The 24,293-nt window shown below is 39.7% G+C and overlaps 3 protein-coding genes across 4 annotated transcripts in view; 1 reads left to right on the top strand and 2 right to left on the bottom strand.

Annotated features, from left to right (window-relative positions):
• The window catches only part of snx17 (sorting nexin 17), a 40,619-nt gene extending 37,311 nt beyond the window's left edge, over positions 1–3,308 (bottom strand). Inside the window, exon 1 of the mRNA XM_034698976.1 lies at positions 2,556–3,308. Coding sequence (XP_034554867.1) covers positions 2,556–2,615 — 60 coding nt within the window. The 5' untranslated portion in view covers positions 2,616–3,308. The remainder of the gene's footprint in view (positions 1–2,555) is intronic.
• A 1,612-nt stretch (positions 3,309–4,920) lies between these two features.
• Positions 4,921–7,982, top strand: atraid (all-trans retinoic acid-induced differentiation factor). 2 transcript variants are annotated; one of them, XM_034698987.1, is made up of 7 exons: positions 4,921–5,055; positions 5,213–5,343; positions 6,049–6,117; positions 6,423–6,494; positions 6,581–6,702; positions 6,794–6,894; positions 6,988–7,982. In XM_034698987.1, exons 1-7 carry the CDS (start codon positions 4,957–4,959, stop codon positions 7,090–7,092), a joined length of 699 nt encoding a protein of 232 aa, XP_034554878.1. In that variant the 5' UTR covers positions 4,921–4,956; the 3' UTR covers positions 7,093–7,982. The 2 variants fall into 2 exon arrangements, with proteins under 2 accessions (XP_034554878.1, XP_034554879.1); XM_034698988.1 differs by having other exon boundaries at positions 4,940–5,055; positions 5,213–5,368.
• A 1,113-nt stretch (positions 7,983–9,095) lies between these two features.
• Positions 9,096–17,514, bottom strand: eif2b4 (eukaryotic translation initiation factor 2B, subunit 4 delta). Its single transcript, XM_034698973.1, has 13 exons — positions 17,410–17,514; positions 16,429–16,457; positions 15,167–15,347; positions 14,870–15,079; positions 14,657–14,739; positions 12,817–12,908; positions 12,605–12,719; positions 10,700–10,776; positions 10,414–10,516; positions 10,185–10,312; positions 9,788–9,965; positions 9,524–9,704; positions 9,096–9,439 (listed from the first exon to the last, which is right to left on the bottom strand). Exons 1-13 carry the CDS (start codon positions 17,429–17,431, stop codon positions 9,240–9,242), a joined length of 1,599 nt encoding a protein of 532 aa, XP_034554864.1. The 5' UTR covers positions 17,432–17,514; the 3' UTR covers positions 9,096–9,239.
• Between the last annotated feature and the right edge of the window lie 6,779 nt (positions 17,515–24,293).

The following is a 24,293-nucleotide window of genomic DNA, read 5'->3' as shown; positions in this document are numbered from 1 at the left end:
AACAAGACGGGAGAGTTGTTTGTGATTCTTTAAACATACTGCCTCAGACAAACGTCCTCATGTGTGTGTGTGTGTGTGTGTGTGTGTGTGTGTGTGTGTGTGTGTGTGTGTGTGTGTGTGTGTGTGTGTGTGTGTGTGTGTGTGTGTGTGTGTGTGTGAGATCGGTCTCCACTTCTCCATAAGCATACAGATTGTTTATGATGCTTCAATAAAAAAACAGCCACCATGAATCATCCTCTCTGTGCCAAGGCTACAGTGGCCTCGAAGGTCAACTGCACAAACATTACAAGATCAGAAAAAATATTTCAGTGAACGCAGACAGCATAAATCTAAAACAAAAGTATTTCCGCCCAGCAAAATCTATAAATGTTGATTGGAAAGCAAAAAAACATTTTTTTTTTTTTAATTACAAAACTGAAAATATTTTACAAATCGTTCTATTATATATATATATTTTTTTGTGGGAATTTTTTAATGTTTTGTATTTCAAATAAATCTCTCTTGTCTTTAATCTTTCGCTTCGGACAATATTTTTGTATTTTGTGAAAGGTTTTTAATATTTCCTTAAAAAATGTCTATACATTTTTATTTTTCATGAAATATTTTAATATTTTGTGATTTTTTTTTGTCATGTTTATGAAATATTTAAATAATTAGTGTTATATTGTATTCACTCTGTAAAATGTTTTGTGTTTTGATCATACACTTTAGTTTTTTTTGTACATTTCTTTTCACTTTTAATGAAATATTATTTCATTTTGTGAAATATTTTCATATGTTTTATGAAATATTTCAATGGTCTGTGGAACATTTATTTTCCTTCTTTAATTTGTTGTGTTTTGATTTAATATTTTTGTTTGTATGCTTTAAATTTTAACATTTTTAAATTTAGTGACATATTTTTTTAATTCTGTTAAATGTTTTACTTTTTTGTACATGTTTTTCGCTTTTAATTTTAATATTGTTTTGATATTTTTAAAAATGTTTATATTTCATGAAATATTAAAATTCATAAACTTTAAAATATATATATTTTTACGTTTTGTGTAAAGGTATCTCATTCTGTTGAATATTTTTATGTCTCATGAAATATATTTTTTATTCAGTGAAATGCTTTTGACATTCACTGAAACATTTTTATGACAGTCATGAAATGTTAACCTTCAGGGCCATCTTACAAGGCAAGGTTTAGCAAGTTTAAACACAATGGGAATAGAAAAGGCAAAAAAAAAAAAAAACACTTAAAACAATGAATGAACTTGAAAAAGACAAACAAGACAAACTGACAACAAGTCAGACTGCTGTATAAAAACAAAGTATGATGATGGAGCCACAAATGATTGCTGGCTGCTGTATTTTAGGACTGTTGTTTTAACAGTTGCTTAGAGAACTAAACAATAGAGTTAAATCAGTGCTGGCTGTATTTCTCTCTAAATAGAAAGGAGGATTGTAATATTATGGTGGCAAATCTGAGGGAGAATTAAAGTGCTGACTCAAACCTTTAGAACAAAAGGGACTGTGTTGGTTGGCTTTTGCTGTAAATACGATTTGGTGAGACAACAACAGTGGCAGCGACATAACCACCAGATACAGATCATGCTGGATGTAATGTTTAACCAGGTTGAAGCTTTATAAAGTGTGCTTTTTGCATACTCTTTGTAACCTGCATGTGTTAGAAATGTGCGTGTTATGGTGTAAGTCAGGGGTGTCAAACATGCGGCCAGACGTTCTAATCTGGCCCATGGAACGACTTTGCAAAGTGAAAAAATTACAGAGAAGACACTTACTGCAATTTTTCAATAAAAGTAACTACAATTTCAAATTTGTCCTCTGGGGGTTGCATAAAATCAGTGCTGACGGAGTGAACCAGAACCTGAACAGCGCTTTTTTTCTCAAAGTGAGAAAATAGATTACTTTCTGTTTGCATAAACCGGTTGAGATTCATAGAGACTTTTTAGAGCACTATAAGATGATCCACTAACCATTAACACTAGCTCTACACACCGGCATACAACACTGTCCAGCAAGCAAACTGTTTATGCTGGAGGGGTCCAGAATAATCAACTTTACCTTCTTCATTATTATATTATATCTCTGTTCTTTTGATGTAAACATTTCACTCTGTGTCAGGTGAATGGGTAACCTGTGTGTTCGCAGCAGGTTTCAGGGCTTACAGAGTAACATTTTCAGCCCCACTTTGAGACTCATCATAGAGAAAAATACAACAGCTGTTTTTGTAGAAAGGTAGTTCATTAAATGTGAACATTTTCAGAATGTTCTTGTACTTTTTTGCACTAAAAAACAAAGGGAAACATTCAGAGTTGTTGTTATTTATAGGTTATTATGTTGTGATTTTGCTGCTCCAGCCCACTTCAGATCAACTTGTGCTGTATGTGGCCCCTAGACTGATAATGACTTTGACGCCCCTGGTGTTAAGTGAAGGTGTGGCTGGGTTTTAAATGCACCAGGCAGCACTATTAAAAAAAAGGTAAACACAGAGAAGCGTGATGCATTCACGTTCAGCAGGTGAAAGAAAAACACATTAGGATGCTCACCACATAAGTTGATCCATTCTCCCCCGATCGAACCTCCGTTTCAGGGATGGAAAAATGCATTTTAGCTGGAGACACGACGAGAGGTCCTTGGAGACGAAGACACCACAGTTTGTCCACAAAGTCCACCACTGCAGTGACTGTCGGAGGAGGAGGAAGAGGAGGAGGAGGTGGAGGAGGAGGGGGCTCTCACACGGTTCATCCACTGGGGTTGTCAGTCCGGGGAAAGCGGTGCCAGGCTGAGTGACGACTTTACAATCTGCCAGATGAACTCATGAACCAACTTCACATCAAACTTCTCCCACGTCAGTGTGTCAAACTTTTCTGACTGCCGTCCCCGCAGCAGCAGCCATGTTTGCAAGTGTCAATTAATTACACCTTCACTTCCAGGCGTTTAAAAACCTCCTTTTCGCACACTTTGGAGTAAAATGTGACAACTTAAATCCACCTACTGTCTTTTTAGAGTCTCAGAGTTCACAGATAACTTCCTCCATTAGAGTCACCAGGTGAAGTTTGACGGATAAAAACGGGCAGTTGGTTCAAACAACACAGCGTCGCAGAGCCGTTGGCAAACCTTTCGAGATAAAAGAGGAGACAAACGCACTTGTGTCGACTCTGCTTGGTTTTTACTGCCTCCTAAGTTTGCTGTAGACGGATATAAAGTGAAGGAGGATAAAATGTGATAGAAATGACAGAGAGAGAGGGAGATGCAGCAGCGCCGTGAAGCCTTTCTGTGTTCAGTGGATCCTATCTAGAAGCATTGCAACAATCCCTGTGGGCTGAACCATGTCGTTTTTAAGCGGGGGTGGCTGAGTCTAAATAATTGACAACTTTCACCACAGAAGGCTAATTAAACGCGAATTTTCTCCACATTATAACCAAAAGTAAAAAATGGAATTTTAACAATACGTCGCACACATTGTTTTATCAATTCTAAGTCTGTAATAAAATTATAGCGCTTGGAGCCACCCCCCTGTTTTGGTACGACCCGATGTGTCAGTGAAAGCGTAGTTAAAATTAAATATTCATCGTCAATATTAGGAAAAAAAGGTGATTTAGACTGTTTATTTTGAAACACATTTTTATTTATTGTATAAAATGTGTTAGAAAACAAAAAAAAAAGCTGAACTATTTTTTTCCATAAAACATTTAAACACTCAGGATCGTGATTGCCAGCTAAATTAATCATTTGCAGATACTTACACCACTAATTACACATCTAAAACAATTGTTGTTGATTATTCTCTTCATTACAAACACGATCATATTTAAATAAATGCTCAATATTGAATTTATGCGCAGAACTGAGTTAGGACATCTGGATATTAAGTGTTGGAGCGACTTCCGGTCACGTAACCAAATGTAATTGTAATGTAATTGAATTTTAACAACACGCCGCACACATTATTTTTTATAATTTATTAGTATGTCATAAAATAATTCGAGAATGGAGCTACCCCCTGTTTTGGTACAACCCAATGTGTCAGTGAAAGCGTAGTCAAAATTCATGAGCAAGGAAAAAATGCGTTTACATTTCCAATCAGTCAATCAGACTTTATTTATAAAGCGCTTTTCACACAATGGCATTGTAACAGAAAGTGCTGTACATAAAAACAACTTAGAATAGAATAAATTAAGAAAAAGATCCCACCCCTAGCCCCGACCCCAAACCCACCCCACAACCCTAAGGTTAAGAACACAATATATGCATATAAATAGTAATAAAAACAATACAAATGAAATAAATAAATAGAAAATAAAAAAAGAAGTTGCTGAACAAACTGAGGAAACGCTCTCATGATATCTTAATGAGGAAACACTGGAGGTAAAATAAGAAATTAAAAACACCAAAATAAAATACATTTCTAAGATAATAAAACACTAAAATATTAAACCATTAAAAAAAACAAGATGCTATACTTAAAATAAATAAATAAATAAAGTAGAATAAAAGTGACACAAAATTTAACTAGATAATAAATAGATAAATAAAACTGTTAAGAATAATATATTTGGTCAATATTAGGAAAAAAAAGGATGATTCAGACTGCTTACTTTGAACCCCATTTTTATTTACTGCATAAAATGTGTTAAAAACTATTTTATACAGTCTATGGTTAAAAAACAAAAAAATGCTCGACTATTTTTTCCATAAAACATTTAAACACTCAGGCGTATGTTTATTAGCTAAATTGATCATTTTCAGATATAATGACACATCAAAAACAATTGTTGTTTAGTATTCTCTTCATTACAAACACGATAATATATAATTAAATGCCCCATATTGAATTTATGCGTAATCGCAGCGCAGAATTGAGTTAGGACCGACATCTGGATAATAAAGTGTTGGAGCGACTTCCGGTCACGTGTCCGCCTCAGCTGGATCATATGACTTCAGTCGATGAAAATGAAAGCTGGGTGCAGCCAGCTGAAACCTGTGGTGCTTATTTTGATCTTTAGTCTCTGTTTTTACGAAAGTTTTCAGCAGACTGAGCCGCAGGTAAGCCTTTAATATGTCAACCTAAGTGCTGTAGTGTTTACCTCAGTATGTAAATCAAACAGTGTCCACAGAAGACTTTGTTTTGATGTGTGTGTTTACAACCTGTGCTGGGAATGTTGTTGTTTACTTGAACCTGTTGTGGTTTTTCTGATCGCAGGTATGTGAGCTCTGTGGTGGGTCTGTCCTCAATGTCTCTGGGACAGTGGGACAGTTTTGTGCCTCCGCTGGTCGGATCCAGGGGCGATGCTGCCTCGGCAATAACACAAGTGGCCCTGAACACATCATTGGGTAGGACTTCAATGATGCCTTCAAGGCGCGTCGTAAATCTAAAGATTACATTTTTATGTGCCAGAGTCAGGATTAAAAATGCCCTCAAAGAAATGTATTTTTTTCATTAAACTTTAAATATGTATATATTTTTATAGAGTTTCTGACCATTTTTATTTAACCAAAATGTGTCACTAACAAAACAAAATTATTTTTGACCAGATAAAAAATATTTCAATGGATAAAAATGATATTGGTTTCACCTGTCATTCAAACATATTTCTAAAAATTTGATTCCAAGGTTTTTTCATTTTTATCAAACAACATTGATTGTTAAACTGTATTTTTTTTTAATTATACTAGCGTTATTTATTATATTTTTTCAGATTTTGTAAATTGCAATAAAGTGTTCAAACTCATTTCAAATTTTAAGTTTAATTAGCTTTGATCTTCACTGAACCAGAAAGACTCCATAATAACTCCATATTCTTAATTTTGGTTGTGACTGCACATTACACATACAGTATATGATGTGAACAACAAACTATGATAAGATTAAGATTCACCAAATAAAATGTCAGGATAAATAAAAACATATATATATCAATGTACACCAACACAAATGTGATTCTTTTATAACACATTATAAAGTTGATACTGACAAGGAAACAGACAAGGCCTACTTTTCGTTACATTTTCTCATGTTGTTTTTATTTTGTTTTGCAGTTTGGATCTGTCCAATTGTTCACTGACTCAAGTGGAGGATCTGCAGAATGCCTCAAAGGCACTGATAATGTAAGCACAGTAAAATTGGTGTGACTGTGTGTGATATTGACATGACAGTGTGTGTTATGATAATGTAAAAATAATGGGTAAGGTGTTGGCACTGTAGGCATCATTGTATATGTACTAGTTTGTCAGACACAGCCCAACAACCTCACTGGAAAGGACCAAAATTCTCAGACTGAACTTATAATGAAAAAAAAGAAATATGGCTGAAAATATGAGTTCATAATTCCAGTGTGTATATTTTGTAGAATTAATAATTTGATGGAACAATCTCTTTTCTAAAAGTCTTGACTCAATGTCTTGCTTCACAGAGACCTCTCACTGAACCCCATGGTCAACATCAGTGACGCAGTGTTTCAAGGATTTATTCAGCTCAATCAACTGTAAGTCAAGTTAAAACAACACAACTAACACAGCTGCTCATGAAGTGAGTTCAGTTTCCCTTAAATCAAACTTTTTCTCACCGTAGGATTCTACCACCAGTGATATCTTGTCCTGGAGGCAACGCTTCCTGGGAAAAGGTCGAGGCCAAAGAGGGAAACCGTGTTTGTGAAGGCCAGAGAGATTTGTGCAATCAGACCGGACAGCTGTGTGAGTTTCCATTGCGACATGAATCTTAATTCCAGTGGCCTTGCTGTAATATGTGACATCTGTTTATCTCGTAACTGTTGACAATCCACAGCCATCGAATGCCCAGAGAACTCCCTTTGTGGTCCCAATGGTCCTGGCTTCTTCGAGTGCAGCTGTGCTGACAAATACCATGGATACAAGTGTCTCAGAGAGGTCAGCTTAATCACTTTATGATAGACTGTATCTCTTAGTTTAGTTCGTTAGTGTTGGTCTTACATCTTTAGTTTTCTTTTTCCTCATCAACAGGGGGAGTTCCCGTCCCTCCAGGTGTTCGTGCCTCTCGGAGCGTCCACAGTTGTCCTCTCTCTCGTCTTATGGGTCACCCAGAGGCGGAAGGTCAAGCCACTCTGAGGCTGCTGGACCGCAGCTGACTTTTTAATCTGCAATGATCGACTGAGCTGAAACTGACTGTTCTAAAAGGGAAAACTGACACATCATGGGGTACATCACTTTTATTTTACTCCTTGTGAGGAGTGGCAACATTTTATCCAGGGACAATCAGAATGACTGCGCAGTTTTAGAAGGGAAATGAATGAATCCTCAGAGTTTTAAGTTGTTTAAATTTATTTGCAGTAATGCTGCTGTTGATTTAAAGATTTTCAAATCCAGTGAAAAAGGTTGTTTTTAGAGAATTCTTAATATTTGTTCACTGCGCCAAACTGAAGTCCACTCAATGAAGCTTAATGTGTTCATCGGAAGGAAATCAGTAGTTTGGCAGTGTTTACAGCATGACAAACTTCCATCAAAGCAAATCCATAACCAGTGAATCATGATGAGAACCACTGAAAATCTGAGTCCGATTTTAATTAGTCCATTTTTAAGTTATTTAAACACATGAAGTTGTCGCCTGCTGTTACAATTTAATGCACGTTTCACCTTCTTTCCACACTCTGCCTCGCTGTATCCTTCATCCATCATCACCAAACTGGAAAACGTCCTCATGTTGACGTGCAGGTTTTGATGCTTCCTGCTGGGATTCAATATGTAACACAAACACACGTCGCTTTGCTTGAGATTCATCTTGACATATGCATCTCTGTAATGAACCAGTAAACTGAATAATAACAATAACTGATGCTTCAACTACTGACACTCCTATTTGATGAAATGCTGCTTTTTGAAGTCTTGTTTTCTCTCTCGTGTTCTGATTGTGCCAAACTGAAATTTAAAGCATGCGGGTATCTGCTGTTGATTGTTTTGGACATGACAATAAATGATCTTTGAGCTCTTTTGCCAAATAAGCTGTCTTACACTTTTTTTTATCGCATTCAGGGTTCATGTTGCCTCCATTACTCGGTCCTGACGTTTTGCCGTCTATAACATCAAGAGGATCAGACCCTACCTGACAGAACACGCGACACAGCTCATGGTTCAGGCTCTTGTAATGTCACGCATAGACTACTGCAACTCTCTACTGGCAGGCCTCCCTGCATGCACAGTTAAACCTCTGCAAATGATCCAGAACGCAGCAGCAGCACGTCTGGTCTTCAACCAGCTTAAGACAGCTCATGTCACTCCTCTGCTCATTTCGCTACACTGGCTTCCAGTTGCAGCTCGCATCAGATACAAAACTATAATCATGACTAACAAAGCAGTAACCAAACCGCTCCAGTTTACCTGGAACCCCTCATCACGGTCTACTGCCCTTCTCGCCCGCTACGCTCAGCCTCTGAGAAGCGCCTCAAAAGTGCTTCCAACACACAAGGCCTCAAAATCACTAGCTCGACTCTTCTCTTCTGTTGCCCCTAAATGATGGAATGAATTGGCCAACTCCATTCGATCTGCAGAGTCCCTCTCTACTTTCAAAAGACAGCTAAAGACCCAGCTCTTTAGGAAGCACTATGCACTTAGCTAGACTGTTCTCCACTGTTGTCCCCAGTGGCAGATCATGTCTTCCAGCTACAGTTGACTCACACTGTCCTGCTCTACTCTGGGAATCTGTGTTCAGCTCTTGAGTGACCCAGCACTTGGTACTTTGGTCATTATTGTGGTGATGTTAATTGTTGATGACTTGAAGCACTTAGTCACTCTTACTGATCTTGTTTCCTCTTGTCTAGATCTTTGCTTGCGTTGTTCTTGTTCACATATGTACGTCGATTTGGATAAAAGCTTCTGCTAAATGACATTGTGACATTCTAACATTGTAACATTGTAACATTCAACAGGTGAGGAAAAGAGCTTATGCATCTGCAGCTCGTGTGAGTAGGGATTAGTTTCTGAGATGCATGCTCAATTTAAAAAAAACAACCTATTTTTGAAGACAAGAAGCCCTCTTCATATTAAAACTACCCTCCTTCAATAAATAAAACTCTGTCCTCATGGAATCCCACCCATTCAAACACACATGGACTCGGTTTAAAAAGCGTATGCCATTTCAGATAGATATTTATTGCATGCTAAAAGCACGATTATTTTGTGTCGTGTGCGGGCATTTTTGAAGCGCACGTTCTCCTCCGTGGAAACACAAAAACAGTCTCCGGGTTCAGGCGGGAGGTCGTTCACTGGTCCACGTTCTTGACTCGCAGCACCACAGGGACCGAAGTGCAGGGGATCATCCCCAGATCTGTGATGACAAGGTCCACAAAATCAGGCGGCGTCACGTCGTACACCAGGTTCAGCAGGCCGAGAGAGGGCTCCTGCTGCCAGTGCTCCAGCTGGGTTTTCCCTTTCCGGGTCACAATGAGGTCGTCGGGATCATCTGGAGAGAGCGGATGAAGTTTAAACATTTATTCAAATAATTACATATTAAGATAAATTATGTAAAAGTTCTATTCTTTCTTACCTAGTTCATTGGACACAAAGGAGTCTGTCTGCACCCGCTCACAAAACTTGTAAGTCTCACAACACACCAGCACAGGCACATTAAAGGCTTTGGCCACGAGAGCGATCTGTGACGTCCCCACACGAGACATGACGTATCCGTTGGCCAGCAGAGCGTGAGCACCAAGGAACACCTTCGATACCTACAAGGTCCACATTGAAGGCATTATTACAACGTTTAAAACATACAGAAGTCTTTGGCTGCAACACAACTCCTCTTACTCACCTCTGGAAGGATGTAGGACACAGCTGAGATAAGGACGTAGGTGCAGCTGATGCCTTTCTGGACCAGACGCCTCAGAGCCTCCCGGCCCTCCAGCCGAGGTCTGCTGTCCACCACGATCACGCGGAACTTCCTCTCCTTCTCGAAGGCCTCGCACAGGATGTGGTTGACCAGCGACGAGCTGAGCGGACGGGGATGGAAGAAGAAAATGAGAGCGGGTGGAGTCAGAGTATAAGAAAGCGGAAGGAAGGTGGGAGGCAAGAAAAGGGGAAGAGAAAGTGGGAAGAGAGGGTTACAGTAAATGCATGTGTTGCATTTATTTGACATGAGACACAGACACACATATCTGAAACTGAAAACAACAGATGTGAGATTGAGACTTGACTTTTTCATGTCTTACCATCCGTAAACGAGGATGACGTCCCCATTGCTGATCTTTTCTATGGAGTACTTGGCGATCGCTTTAGCAGCAAGGACGATCTTCTCATTAATGTAGCACTCGATACAGTCCTGCAGTTTGCTTTTCGCCTTAACAGAGAAAAAGAGAATGCAACAGGATGCAGATGAGCATTTAAAAAAATCAGTTACTTTTACTTATTGAATAGAATAAGTTATCTGTTCACACATACCTCTTCTTCTTTGCACTGACTGGGAATATTAGAGATCTCTTTCTTGATGTATTTGATTGCATTACCCATGCTGGCTGAGAGAGGGCGACATTGGTTCAAAAAACTGCAAGAAGGACAAAAACAAGTGGAATCAGTTTATGTGTTACAACATCAAATTAAAGATTAACCTCCCAAATCTATCAAGTGACTGATTAGGACAGCAGGAAGTAGAAATATCCAGCAAAGTACGAGGACACAGTGAACTAGAGATGATACATGGCTAACATTGGAGACCTGATTTTTGTACCTGATGTAAGGTTTCAGTTTGTTGACCAAGTCTCTTGACAGCTCTTCATTTGGAGGTGTGGTGTAGTCCCTTATTACCTGAGGAGAGAAACACAACTCTAACTTTAGTTTAAAGTTAAGATGATAATAATAATAATAATAATAATAATAATAATAATAATAATAATACATTTCATTTATAAAGCGCTTTTCTAAAAACTCAAAGACGCTGCACATAGGATAAAAACATCATATAAAACAACAGAATAATAAAATCATGAATAAAATACATTTAAAAGCAATCATACGTTAAAAGCAATTCTAAACAGGTGGGTTTTGGTGAGTGATTTGAAGGTGGACGGGTTGGGTCAGGTTCTAATGTTAAGTGGTAAGGCGTTCCAGAGGGTGGGGGCGACGACAGAGAAAGCTCTGTCCCCCAAGGTTCGGTGCTTGGTGTCAGGTGGTAGGGAGAGGAGGTGGGCGTTGGAGGATCGGAGGTTACGGGAGGGGGTGTGGTGATGGAGCAGGTCGGTGAGGTAAGAGGGGGCCTGGTTATGGAGGGCTTTGTGGGTGAGAAGGAGGATTTTGAAATGTATGCGCTGTCTAATAGGGAGCCAGTGGAGGTTTTGGAGGACAGGGGTGATATGGTCACGGGAGCGGGTGTGGGTGAGCAGGCGGGTGGCAGAGTTCTGGATGTATTGTAGTTTGTTGAGTTGTTTTGAAGGAAGGCCATAGAAGATGCTGTTACAGTAGTCGAGTCTGGAAGTGATAAAGGCGTGGATCAGGGTTTCAGCAGTGGAAAAGGAGAGAGATGGCCGAAGACAGGCGATATTTTTAAGGTGGAAGAAGGCGGTTTTGGTGATGTGCTTGATGTGCTGTTCCAGAGTGAGGTGGGAGTCCAAAATGATACTGAGGTTGTGAACATGTGGGGACGGAGTGAGGGAAGCATTGTCGATGGGGAGGTTGAAGTTGTTGGTGGTTGTGGTGAGGGATTTGGGGCCGATGATTATGAGGTCAGATTTTTCACAGTTGAGTTGGAGGTAGATAAGATAAACTTGTCCATGATGAAATAATTAACATATGAGGGTGTGATTTCTGAAATTGTGTCTCATTCTTATCAGACAGGGATGCCTCATAATCAGGGTCCTCCTCAACATTAAGATGATGACGGAGATCCTGCGTGTATCCATGGTAACATTGTTTACATACGAGATCAGCTGTTAGCAGCCCATAGCATGTTGATGCTAAACCATACTAGGCTCGATGTTCCCTGCGAGCTGAGGAGAAGGAGGCGGGGACGACATGCTGGTATTGAGGTGCAAGTTAGAAGGGACGGCGTCGACCTGTCCTTCCACCCACCGCTATGGGGACTGTGGGATCTGTCTACGATGAGGTGGACGAGCTAACCCAGCACCAGAGTAGCACCATGCTAACAGAGCTAACACTGGACACGAACGCCACATTGGAAGGATTTCACCTGCTGTGGGCGGACAGGATACAGGAGAGCGAGACTGAACTAACTGGTGAAGAAGGCCAGCTCAGTCCTGGACCCTGTGAAGGTGGTGGCTGACAGGAGAATTATGGCCAAGCTGTCGTCTCTGATGAACATTTCTGTTCTATATATATTCCTGTTGAAATTCTTGCGCTGTACACCTTTTTGTTTGCTGCTGTAGCTCTATGAATTTCCCCCGTTGTGGGACGAATAAAGGAGTATCTTATCTTAACTTAAGACTGGCTGTTTTCAAAACTGCCAACTATACTAGCAGTACGTACTGATTTGGCCAAAATTCAGTATGCAGCATGTGAACAAGAGTTAAATCTGCAGTATGCATTGGACCAGTCTCCCAGAGTCTTCTACGGAGTCTCTTAAAGGAGAGAGAGGACACTGTGATCATAAAGCCCTCATGCTGCAGTGTGAGCTCTGTACCTGTTTGAAGGCATGAAGCAGGGCAACAGAGCGAGCGTTGGACCCTGCAACAATTCCCTGTGAATACTGGAGACCCAGCTGCACGATAGCGGGATGAATCACTGTGGAGGGAATGCTGCAACAGAGAGGCACACATGACATTTAGTATCAGTGTGAAGGAGCTACACCATCAGACTCAAACAAGCCAAGACAAACACACTATACTTGTTTACCCAAGCTGCTGCGTGAGAGGAGCTTTGCGGCTGTACTGGTGGAGGTGAGAGAACAGGCTGACTTTGTAGCCGTAGTCTAACCGGAGAGGGATCTGAAACACAGCAGGTAGAAAAATGTCAGTGCATCTATTTCTAGTAATGTACAGGAAAACAGAAAGTTTCCACACACGGTCATAGAGATGTTTTACTGTTGTTTATAAATCTCTCCAAACACAAACAGATCAACCTTCAACCGGCACAGCATCAGCTCAGATCTACAACTGAACACACTCCAAAACCACACACCATCTCTTTCTGAGAGGACCCAACAAGAAGTTTCAATCCTCCACTTTTGAGGTGTTTCATCTTCAGTTAAAAGTACACAAACACAAAAAGCAGACATGTTTTGGTGGCACACATTTAGGAGAGTTAGACCTTGATCTCCTCTGCAGCAGCTTTGCACCCTGGTGTCTGAAAGAAACATGAAGCGTGAGCATGTGCAGAAGAGATTCACAGCTAGTGAGGCTGCAGGGACAGAACACACTCGGGTTGAGGACATGTGGATGACCTGTCCCTAAATTCAGACAAGGTGCATGATTAAACATAAAGATTCAAGCAATCCCATATTAGTTTGTGTTATTCTAGACGCACTCAGCATGCCTTCATTCCTTTCTTGTATTTTCTTCCAACAAGATATTTACTATTGTTGTTGAATTACAAACAGCTAAAACAGAGTACCCCTAATCCAATCTCTAGACCTGATGCCTTCTTAGTTTGGTTAAAACACATCTGCTGCAATCACCACTTGATGCAGAGATGCTTTTGAGCCTCATGTATGCTGCTGAAGTTTGGACACACCTTCTCATTCAATGGTTTTTATTTATTTTAATTATTTGCAACATTGTAGATTAATACTGAAGACATCAAAACTATGAAATAATCTGGTTTTGCACTAGTCAAATAGGGCTATCCATTGTGTACTACTAACCCTACCTCTGAACTGATGGTCTCAAACACATTAAGAAGGCAAGTCATTCTACAAATGAACTCTTGACAAGGCTCATGTTAATTAGAAACCAGTCCAGGAGACCACTTCATGAAGCAGACTGAGAGAATACCAAGAGTGTGCAAAGCTGTCATAAAGGCAAAAGGGGGCTACTTTACAGAATCTCAAATATAAAACATATTCTGCTTTGTTTAACATTCTTTTGTTCATTAAATAATGTGTTTCAAATAATTTAAATAAATACTGTTGAATGAGAAGGTGTTTCCAAACTTTTGACTGGTAGTGTATGTAAGAACCGCAGTGATTTTTCTAAAGTAATTCACTGAATTAATTAGTTTTAACCACAACTATGAATTATTAATGAACTAGAATACTATGAAAAAATGTAAATATATTTTTCAAATTTTATTTTGAAAAGGTAAACTTTCATATTTTCTATATTCACTGCATATAGAATATTTTAAGTCATTTTTTGTTGACATTTTAAAGCCTTATAACTCATGGGAATCAGAAATCAAATGTCTAAAAATGATCAGAATATTTCCTAAGATTGATAAAAAAAAAAAAGATTTAAAATACAGAGGTGTCCAACTTCTGAAAAGTATGTAAATTTAAACACTCAAAACTTTCCCACAATTCCCTCTCTTCACTGGCTTAATGGACATTTTTGACATTTTCATGATATTCTTATTTGCTGAGATGCATCGGTGTTTTGTTCAAGAGTGAAACTAAAATCTGACAGCATAAGGTGCTCACAAAGTTTGACTTGCAGCCTGTGTGTGTTGTGTCAGGTCCAGCTGAATCACACTCACAGCTTCCCCACAGATTTTAGAGATGACACTCAAAGCGTCTCACCTGTTGTCTTTCCAATTTCTTCGCCACTTTCCTTAAAACCTCGGGGTTGTCAGCCTGGACATGTTCTGGAAGCCTCTTCACCACTGGAAGCAAACATAGAGTGTCACTTTCTCTGCCACATATATCACTTTGTATAATGTTTGTATGTTTTACACTTCCTTCTTCTTCAGATCTTTAAAGATTGTCTGTACGATGCTGATGATCTCACGTTACCTGGCTGCAGCTCACTGGGCGGGGCTTTAGGTTTCCCCGTAGCAGCCTGCGGTCCGGCATCTCCCTTCTTGCCCTGTTTGGACGCCCTCTCAGACTCCTGCCGAGCTCTCCTCTCAGCTTTTAACTCTGCTTTACTCTTAGCGGGCTTGTCTGCCGGGGCGGGGCTTTCTGACGCAGGCACAGGAACTGGAGCAGGCACTGCTGGAGGAGCTGAGAGGAGGTCAGAGTTATTACAGTAATGAATCACAGCTAGAGAAGAATGCAGGTACCAGCTCACCGTGTTTCTATGATACCAACCTTTTTGTGTTGGGGGTTGTGTTGTGGGTTGGGAGGCTGGAGACTCTGAACTGACATGCTTCTTTTCTTTCCCTCCTTCCTGAGAAGCCTTTTCTTCTTTCTTCTCTTTGTTTTTCTTCTGATTTTTCTTCTCTTTCCTCAGCCGCTGTTTCTCCTCTTTGGTCAGCTCTTTGCCTTCAGTCTAAAAATGAAAAAATGGTATCAAGTGTTACGTCAAATAATAACAAACTGAATAAACACCATGATTATTCATGTGAGAATATACTTCATGAACAGCCACAAAAAAGGCTGAAATAATCTTACACTTACTCTCACATATTCAAAAGTATGATCATGCACGTGTATTTAAACAGAAGCTATCCATTAAAGTTTAATTGTAAGGTCAGTTAGGTGACAGCCTGCCAGATATTCAGCAAGAGGGAAGCTCTGTGATGGGCATTACTTGTACAACTCATCACTAAAAACTTTAGGATTCATCCTTTTTACTTTTAATAAGTGGAAATCTGATGTTTTATGACCATAATTCGTTTGTAAAAAATAAGGCTCATTAAGCTTGATAAAGGGGTTTAGTGTGTTGTTATCCTGAATGCTGCTGTTATGACGTGCTTTACACGGGCAGCAAAATAAAATGAGCAGGTCATAAAACCACACAAGGAAAAATCAAGAGATATATAATATATTTAAGAGACATGAAATTATTTTAAAATATACTTCTAAAATTGATAAAACTCAAGTAAAAAAATTAAATAATAAATAAATCAAATCAAATCTTAAAGCAAAATAAAATAACAACAAATTCAATTAATTACAAATATAATATATACATAAAACCAATAGAATAAAAATGAATAAACTAAAATATTGAAAACAGAAAGATTTGTTTTAAATAATATAAATTACAAATAAAATATATAAGTATCAAATAAAACAAAAATGAAAACAATAAAAAAAATCACAAATAAAATAAAAATGAATAAAATAATTAAATCTTAAACCAAAATAAAGCAAAAGTAAATAAAATAAAATAAATTACAAATCAAATATACAAAAATAATTTGAATAAAAATGAATAAAATAAAAACAAAAAACAAAAATAAATGTTTTTAAATAATATAAATTACAAATAAAATATATAAGGATCAAATAAAATAAAAATGAAAACAATAAAATAAATTGCAAATAAAATAAAAAAGAATAAAATAAATAATTAACAATGAAATCATAGGTGAGACTGTCACATCTTGAGAGAAAAAATAACTAACCTTGGCTCGTGAAATACCATCCTTGCATTCTGTAAAAAAACAAACAGAGACCAAATTATTACATCAGTTTATTGCACACTTCTTCCTCACCTTTACTAACATGTAATACAGACAGGACCAGCCTTTAAGGAGGAATCAGCCCTTTAGTGAAGGAATCAGCCCTTCAGTGAAGGAATCAGCCCTTTAGTGATTGAATCAGCCCTTTAGTGAAGGAATCAGTCCTTCTGTGAAGGAATCAGCCCTTTAGTGAAGGAATCAGCCCTTCTGTGAAGGAATCAGCCCTTCTGTGAAGGAATCAGCCCTTTAGTGATGGAATCAGCCCTTTATGAAGGTATCAGCCCTTCAGTGAAGGAATCAGCCCTTTAGTGATGGAATCAGCCCTTCTGTGAAGGAATCAGCCCTTCAGTGATGGAATCAGCCCTTTATGAAGGAATCAGTCCTTCTGTGAAGGAATCAGCCCTTTAGTGAAGGAATCAGTCCTTCTGTGAAGGAATCAGCCCTTTAGTGAAGGAATCAGTCCTTCTGTGAAGGAATCAGCCCTTCTGTGAAGGAATCAGCCCTTCAGTTAAGGAATCAGTCCCTTAGTGAAGGTGATGCTGTCAGCGGAACATATGACACTAGACTGGCTGGATTTGCATCATGCTAACGAACCCAGTCTAAAACCCACTGGGCTGACATCATCTCCTCGGCACATACATGACTTATAATAAATGTATTTCTTTTTCTGTTTATTAAAAAAACTACTATAAAAGATGATGCAATGACTACGTGATGTCAAGCCTCTGTCTGGCGCACTGGTTCCGATGATCTGCTCGACTAGCAACATTAGCATTCTGGAGAATAACATTGATACAAGCCAGACTTAAAGCCCAGAAGACTCTGATAATAAGAGGAAGACGTGTTCACAGAGGGCTTACAGAAAAGGTTGATAAAATATCTGAAAACAAGCAAAAAGTCCAGCTGTTACTCTCTCAAACTCACCTGTGTCTCCACTGTCAGCCATGTTTACGCTGCGGCTTCACTTCCGTCTGCTGCTACAGAAACTACCACCCTGGGAAATCTACAGCTCCCCCTGGTGGAATAAAAGTGTAATTACACCACATCAGCGTTTGCTTTAAATTATCTTTTACTTTACTTATTATAATTTAATGTTATATTAAACGTGCTGTAATGCTCATATCAGTACCCCGTATTATCATCCATATCTTTGGTAGGCCTATTTCTACTAATGTTGCATCATAATCCTAGCTGGATCTGGATTCAGGGAGGACCATGTTCTGGGTTTAGTTTTATTTTATTACATGTGGTGTTCATTCTTTTTAAGTCTGTTCGTTTGTTGTTCTTTTTTATATTCCATTTATGTATGTATTTATTACATTTTAACATTTTTGTTATTTCACTATTGTCATTTCAATTTACTATGATAATAATTATTATTATTGTTGTTGTTTTGTTTTCTCTTATTAACAGATCTTCACCTGTCTTCTTATTTTTGTTTTCTTTTATTGGAGAAAAACTACTTCCCTTAGTTGTTCAAATTGATCCTCTGTATATAAAATGGAAAAGAATCCTAGCTGTTCCAAACTTCCACAAAAGTTATCATTGTCATTAATTTATCTGTGAATCTCCCATCCCTGTGTGATATTGTAAAGGGGGATATTATCAATAAACATAGGCTCATGACTTATGTTAAATCACAAGTCTCCACTCCACCTGCATGATAGCTCACCAGGCCACACCTGGTAAACAAAGCCACATCCCAACACAATAAAAGCCTGCACCCAGGCCTTTGTCGCCCCTTTTTTCCTCCAAACCTGGCATGTGCCAGTGATCCCTTTGTTCAATTGTTTGTGCCATGTGGTTTCAGAGGATTTCCTGAAGTGAATGCATTATTGATGTAGGTGTAAACCTTATTTCTGAATTATCTTTATCATTATCACTAAGTGACATTGTTTATTTAGATATGTAATATTTTCTTTTTTCCTTTTGTTTGTACATAACAAAAATCATCCACGTCCACATCTCTGACAGCATTGAGCTGATACCTGATTTTGTTTAATACATCTTAAAACCTGCATTGGATCCCTTGTTTGACTGCACACCACACAGTTGTTCTGTGAACCAGCAGCAAGAGGAAACAAACATTTTACAACTTAAGACTAAATAACCCCTGAACCCCCTTCAGACCTCAGCAATTAATCCCTTATGAAATTGATATTTTGGTAAATACAAGCACTTTATGAGCATTGAAATTCAAATGTGTAAATTTCAATACTTTTCAGATTGTCCCAGCCAAATTGGCAGCTTATTCTCTGTTAAATTTACAAATTTCAAAGTAAGCCCTTTTTTATAAACAGCAATATGTGAATTTGAAAATTGATGAAGATTTACTGACCACCTTCTAACTTAGATTGTCAGAAAATTAGTGAGCATTTTGATGGTTTTTGTGAAATGGGTGTGGAAAATAAGATGTAAGCTGGGGTATATTAGTGAACTGAAGTTGGCATTTAGAAATTGCTGTATATTGTTATCAACAAAAATATGAAGTATCTCTGAACCTAGTTATTATTATGGAGGGAATCCTGCCTTGTTTGGACCTACGGTGCATTATCAAACTCTACATTACTGTGCGATTTTTTTTAAAGTCACATTTTGGGGCATTTGCACCTTTATTAGAAAGGACAGATGATGAGAGATAGGAAATGTGGGGAGTGGAGAGTGAGGGAAGACAAGGTCAAGGCCAGAAGTGGAACCAGTGACCATTGCGACGAGGACTGGAGCCTCTGTATATGGGACACACTTATACAGTTTGGGCCAATGGTGCCAAGGTTATTATGAGATGTAATGCTATTGAGAATTAGAATCTGAAATACTTCATTAATCCTCAGAGATGAGATTTGGGTGTTGCAGTCGCTCCAACAAAAAGTGTAACCATAAACATAAGATTCAAATTTAAAGAAAGATGTAAGGAAGACATACTAATGAAAACAAAAGAATGCATCCAAATATGAATTTAGGTACAGATATGTGCATCAAAATACAAATGTATGGAAAGATTTGTGCACCCGCATATGACTATGTACAGATATGTGTGTTCTGGATATGTGCATCAACTGCTTGAATAAATAAAAATGAAAAATAATGAGAGTTTCAAGTATCAAAAGTCCACAGGTCAGGCAGAGCTTCTGACACTCAGAGGAAGGAGTTGTAAAGAATGATTGTCACAGGTAAGACTAACTTCCTGTGGTCGGTCTGTAGTGTATTTGGGGGGAATCAGTCTTGCTCTGAATTAGATTGGATTAGAAAAACTTTATTGATCCCTCATTGGGGGAAATTATTTTGTTCCAGCAGCTTACAACACAGGACAGAAGAATACAACAACTGTACTTACATAGTTAAAAATATAATAACATATAATAATGACAACAATAACAATAACAATAATAATAATAATAATAATAATAATAATAATAATAATAATAATAATAATAATAATAGTAATAGTAATAACAATAAAGGTAAAAAATAAGATACAATATTACAGATATATACAGACTATGTACACTTCTATCTTATGAATAGATAGTAAGGTAAGCTATTGCAGCAACTGTAACAAACGGCATGCATGCATGGTTGACCATGATAACAAGAGTACAGCAATCTCTGACTCTGCAGGGTTGTGCTTGCTGTGCAGTTTCATGTTTTTTTGGGGGGAATAAAATCAGCACACTTACATACTTATCCTCTGTGTAGATACTTAACATTAAACTACAGACTAAGGCTCCAACAGTGAGGATAAAGAACAAAGTTGATCTTTTTGAGGGATGTGTATTTTGTTAAATGATTGCTGTAAATACAACATAAATCATACATTCATTCAGGCTTTTTAAAACAACACAAATGGTTATAATCAGTCTTTAGCCATCCATAATTACAGCATAGTAACATCAGAGTTATTTAATACAACTGAGTCAGTTATAAGTTATAAACCATGAAGAGTAAATCTATCAGATACGTTTGTAAAAGGAGAAATGACTGATTTGAATTTCTTTAAAATTGTATTCCCCACTTTTATTTGTCACAGTTTTTTATTTGCTTATTTACACCTACAAATACACATCTGTTCAGATAATCAACACTAAACTTGTAAAGAAAATCAAACATTCATCATCATGCGAACACTAACACCAAGTATACGCAGCGTTTCCAGCACAGCGCCTCGTGTCTTTAGCTCCACGCTGGTGTCTGCTGACTGAATTCACGACGCAGTAGCTGGTTGAAGGGGACCAAACCTCACAGAAACACCTGACTTGGTTCCGTTTGACCAGCCACAGCAAGGCGTGTTGCATCAGCGAGACAGAGAGAGAGAGTGAGAGAGTAAAGAGGAGGAGGAGGAGGAGGAGGAGGAGGAGGAGGAGGAGGAGGGTACAGAGGAGGCAAGGAAGGGAAGGACAGAGGAGAAGGAGTGGAAATAGAAGTTAGACATCATCTTCTGGAGCAGTTGGGCAGCCGTGTCCTCTTCAGCCTTACCTGATGAAACACAGAGAGGGAAATATCATCAGTGACTCACTCACGACATACTCTGCATAGTTACAGCATAGCAGCGAGCGTCGCCATGTTACCGAGCAGATAGTTCCTATTTAGAGACCTGGGAACCCTGACAGCCGGTGACATCGCCCTACTTCATCCAAATCTGGCCTTACAGGAGCGAAACCTTCACCCTCACTGACAGCTACCTCCCTCCCCTCCTCTCCTCTTCCCTCCCCTCCTCCCTCTTCCTTTTTGAGGGCCCTGTGGGTGCTATAATGGGTGACAGCTGTGCTCTGTCAATCCTCCTTCACTGTCAGCCGGCGGTGGGGCAGGGCAGGAATTTTTTTCAAGAAGTCCCTGAGAGCTGATGAGCAGCCCGGGGGAGTAATGCTAAACTGCACACGTGCCTGAGCTGAAGGAGAGGGAGCGGGGGGCTTTCACCTGTTGTCCTCACACACACACACACATATACACACACACATGAACCCTGACCTCCCCCCTCCCTTCTCATAAAACAGACAAAAGGCACACTCTGGCACAGCGCTGAATAAAACATGGAAGTTAAACTTTGAATAAAGTGTTGCAGAAGTGTCTCCTCTTCTTCCCGCTGCGGTCGATGCACTCGTCCCCTTGAAACCACACACTTCCTTACATTCCATAAGTGGTGTATTAATATGGGGATATAAGGAAGCATGTCTTCACAAGGGGCAACAACTGGATGCAGCGCTCTGTCAGGGCACAAAGCAGCCTTTCATAGTCACACAGATGCAGAGGAGCAGGAACAACCCGGCTGCACAAAGCTTAACTGTGACAGAGGGCGAGAAAAAAAGTGATGGCGGCAAAGTTCTTGTGAGAAAATAAAGTTTTGTTTGATACAGAGAAAAGGTTTTTGTTGATTTTCCTGCTTTTGTCTTCTAATACCTGCAAAGAAATGAGGCCTTCATGTGTTAAGAAAAGCACAGTTTGTCCCTCTTGAGAAAAAGGATGTCTATCACTTTAAGATAAGAGCACAGACATTTCTTTGGCGGGTAACGCTGATGTGATGATCCTGAGCTGATTCTGACATTCAGCACAGTAAGGTCACATCTCTAAACATAAAGCCATGCTGTATGAAAAGGTCCTAAAAGATGATGAGAAAGAAAAGGTGACAAATTAGAGTAATTTCAAATCTGAACTCACCTTCTTCTCCTTCTTCTTCTTCTTCTTGCCTCCTCTTGTGTGTCTCAGTGAGCAGCTGAAGCTGAGCTGGAGTCCGGCTCCTACTCTCCCTGGTTGTGACTTCCCTGTTAAATCTAACCACTGCTCTGTCAAACAAATGTCTTCTTTGATAGGAGCGCGGGAGACACATGTCAGATCAATAAAGTGATCCTGATTCTTTCCTGTATCACACCTCAGCTTCCCCCCTCACCTGTCGGAGGTGTCAGGCTCCTCCACGCTGGGCCTAGTCTGTCGTAAAAACTGGCAGAAACATTAAACAACTGGTTGCGACGCCTGATTTTTTACTCACATGGTGGTGAAAATCAGGAGACCTAGCAGGATGATAAGTCTAAATCTGAAGCTGGTTCCTGTAGAGCCTGTTAGTTAAGGTGAAGTTTTAACTTTAACCCTCAAAAAGAGCGACCTTAAAAAGTTTAGTGATTTTTAAAGGAACAAAAAGAGGTCAAAAAAAGTCAGAACATCTAAAAACTCCTCTCCTCACTGTCCCTGTCCCTCCTGAAACCCCTTCAGTGACTCCCTCCAGCCCCTCTCCTCACTCCACATCAGCCCTCCAGCTTGAGATCAACCGTCCTCCTCCGTATTGGACCCGGTGGATTGTGCCCACAGCAGGCCTTGCACATCGGCCTTTTCTATCCCGCCCCAGGAGCGCCCCCCTCCAAAGCGGCCTCCCACCTGTTGGTGTCCTTTAGAAGCCCGGGCCTCTCCTGCGCCTCCTGTCCGGCCCAATCAGGGCCCTGACAGGGGGGAGCCAGCCTGTGAAATCACACCTCTCAGCTGTTCACACTGGGCTCGAGACACCCTACACCCCTGCCGTTCCTCTGTTCAACCCCCCCCCAACTCCCTCCAACAGCCCCACCACAACCCCACCCTGCTTGATTTTACACCGAATGTCAATGGCTGCTTCAGGGAGTAAAAAAAAAAAGAGGGGGAAAGAGAGGGATACAGGGAAACAAGGAAGCAACTGCAGGGTGGGCGGGTTTTATTGGGGTTTGGGGGGTACAGTAACGGCAGGCCACGAGTCACAGCTGAAGTCAGGGTTAGTTTCATCCTAGTTTGGTTTCTGCGCCTCGCTTCAGCGTCATTGTATCAGTCATAATGTAGGAAAAAGTGACCATGAAGCAACCTCTGACCAACGCCACTTTCATGTGATGTCATCATGTCCTCAGGTGATTTCTCCTGGAGGAAAGCCCGAGGAATTCAATCAGCCACCTGTAATGTAAACCTCTGTTAATGAAGCTCAGTCAATGATATGTGAGGAGTGTGAAAATGTTATATGGGTGTTCTCGTTGCCTTATAAAACCTGAGCAATAAATTCTCCAGTGGCCACAAGGTGACCATCCTGCCGCCATGACACTTAGAAAACAACACAGGATGAAACAGAAGCTGCATTTGATCTGTGTTTGAAAGGAAATACCAACAGAGGTGATCACAAGTGTGAAAAAATATATCAGCAGAGACATGGAGGTGCAAATTTAGGTTTTAAACTACTTCTCATCAGCTGTTTCGCCCATGAAAACCAGATTTCTTTCATTTTACAAGCTAATATCTCCTCAATGATCATAAAGGTGCTGTAGATCCTTATATGACTGTTTTGGGGCATCTGTGCGACCACACAGTGACCAATACTGTAGAGGCTCGAGCTCAGGGGTTCATTTTCCTCTGCTGCAAGCACAAGCCGCTCCGCTAAGGTCAACACCTGTGTTCTAAAATCAGAGCAGGGTTGGGTGTGATAGGAACCCGGGCCTCATTCACAGAAAGCTCCAGCTCAGAGAGGGGGGCTTATATTGAAACCTAATAGTCTCGCTATTTTCGAGGCACTCGCCGTCCACAAATAGCCTCCCCATCGCATCTTTTGTAGCTCCCGTTTTTTCTCTCTCCCCGCACACAGGATGTTGTTTAAATTGGACAGTTGTTCGATATTTCCCATGGCTCAAAGCCAGGGTGTATCACAAATGCAACATTTCCACTAATGTCAGCTATGCGCCAAGGCCCGGCCAAATATATCTGGGTGCTGAGAATATCAGATGACTTTTGTTGTTGAGTGGATTCTTCGGTGGCTCACACCGGACACAAAGACACAAATCAAAATCCTGCTGTTCCTCCGAACAGCTGATCAC

The sequence above is a fragment of the Notolabrus celidotus genome, chromosome 13 (genome assembly GCF_009762535.1).
Source record: "Notolabrus celidotus isolate fNotCel1 chromosome 13, fNotCel1.pri, whole genome shotgun sequence".
NCBI classification, from domain to species: domain Eukaryota; kingdom Metazoa; phylum Chordata; class Actinopteri; order Labriformes; family Labridae; genus Notolabrus; species Notolabrus celidotus.
This window is presented reverse-complemented; position numbering and strand designations above follow the sequence as displayed.

Excerpts from the sequence above, each read along its gene's own strand:
- atraid (XM_034698987.1), top strand. The coding sequence starts at position 4,957 with ATGAAAATGAAAGCTGGGTGCAGCCAGCTGAAACCTGTGGTGCTTATT. Across the intron at positions 6,118-6,422 it reads GCCTCAAAGGCACTGATAAT|AGACCTCTCACTGAACCCCA; the intron begins GTAAGCACAGTA and ends CTTGCTTCACAG. Across the intron at positions 6,703-6,793 it reads CAATCAGACCGGACAGCTGT|CCATCGAATGCCCAGAGAAC; the intron begins GTGAGTTTCCAT and ends GACAATCCACAG.
- eif2b4 (XM_034698973.1), bottom strand. The coding sequence starts at position 17,431 with ATGGCTGACAGTGGAGACACAG. Across the intron at positions 12,720-12,816 it reads CCTCTCACGCAGCAGCTTGG|CATTCCCTCCACAGTGATTC; the intron begins GTAAACAAGTAT and ends TCTCTGTTGCAG. Across the intron at positions 9,705-9,787 it reads TGTCCTACATCCTTCCAGAG|GTATCGAAGGTGTTCCTTGG; the intron begins GTGAGTAAGAGG and ends TGGACCTTGTAG.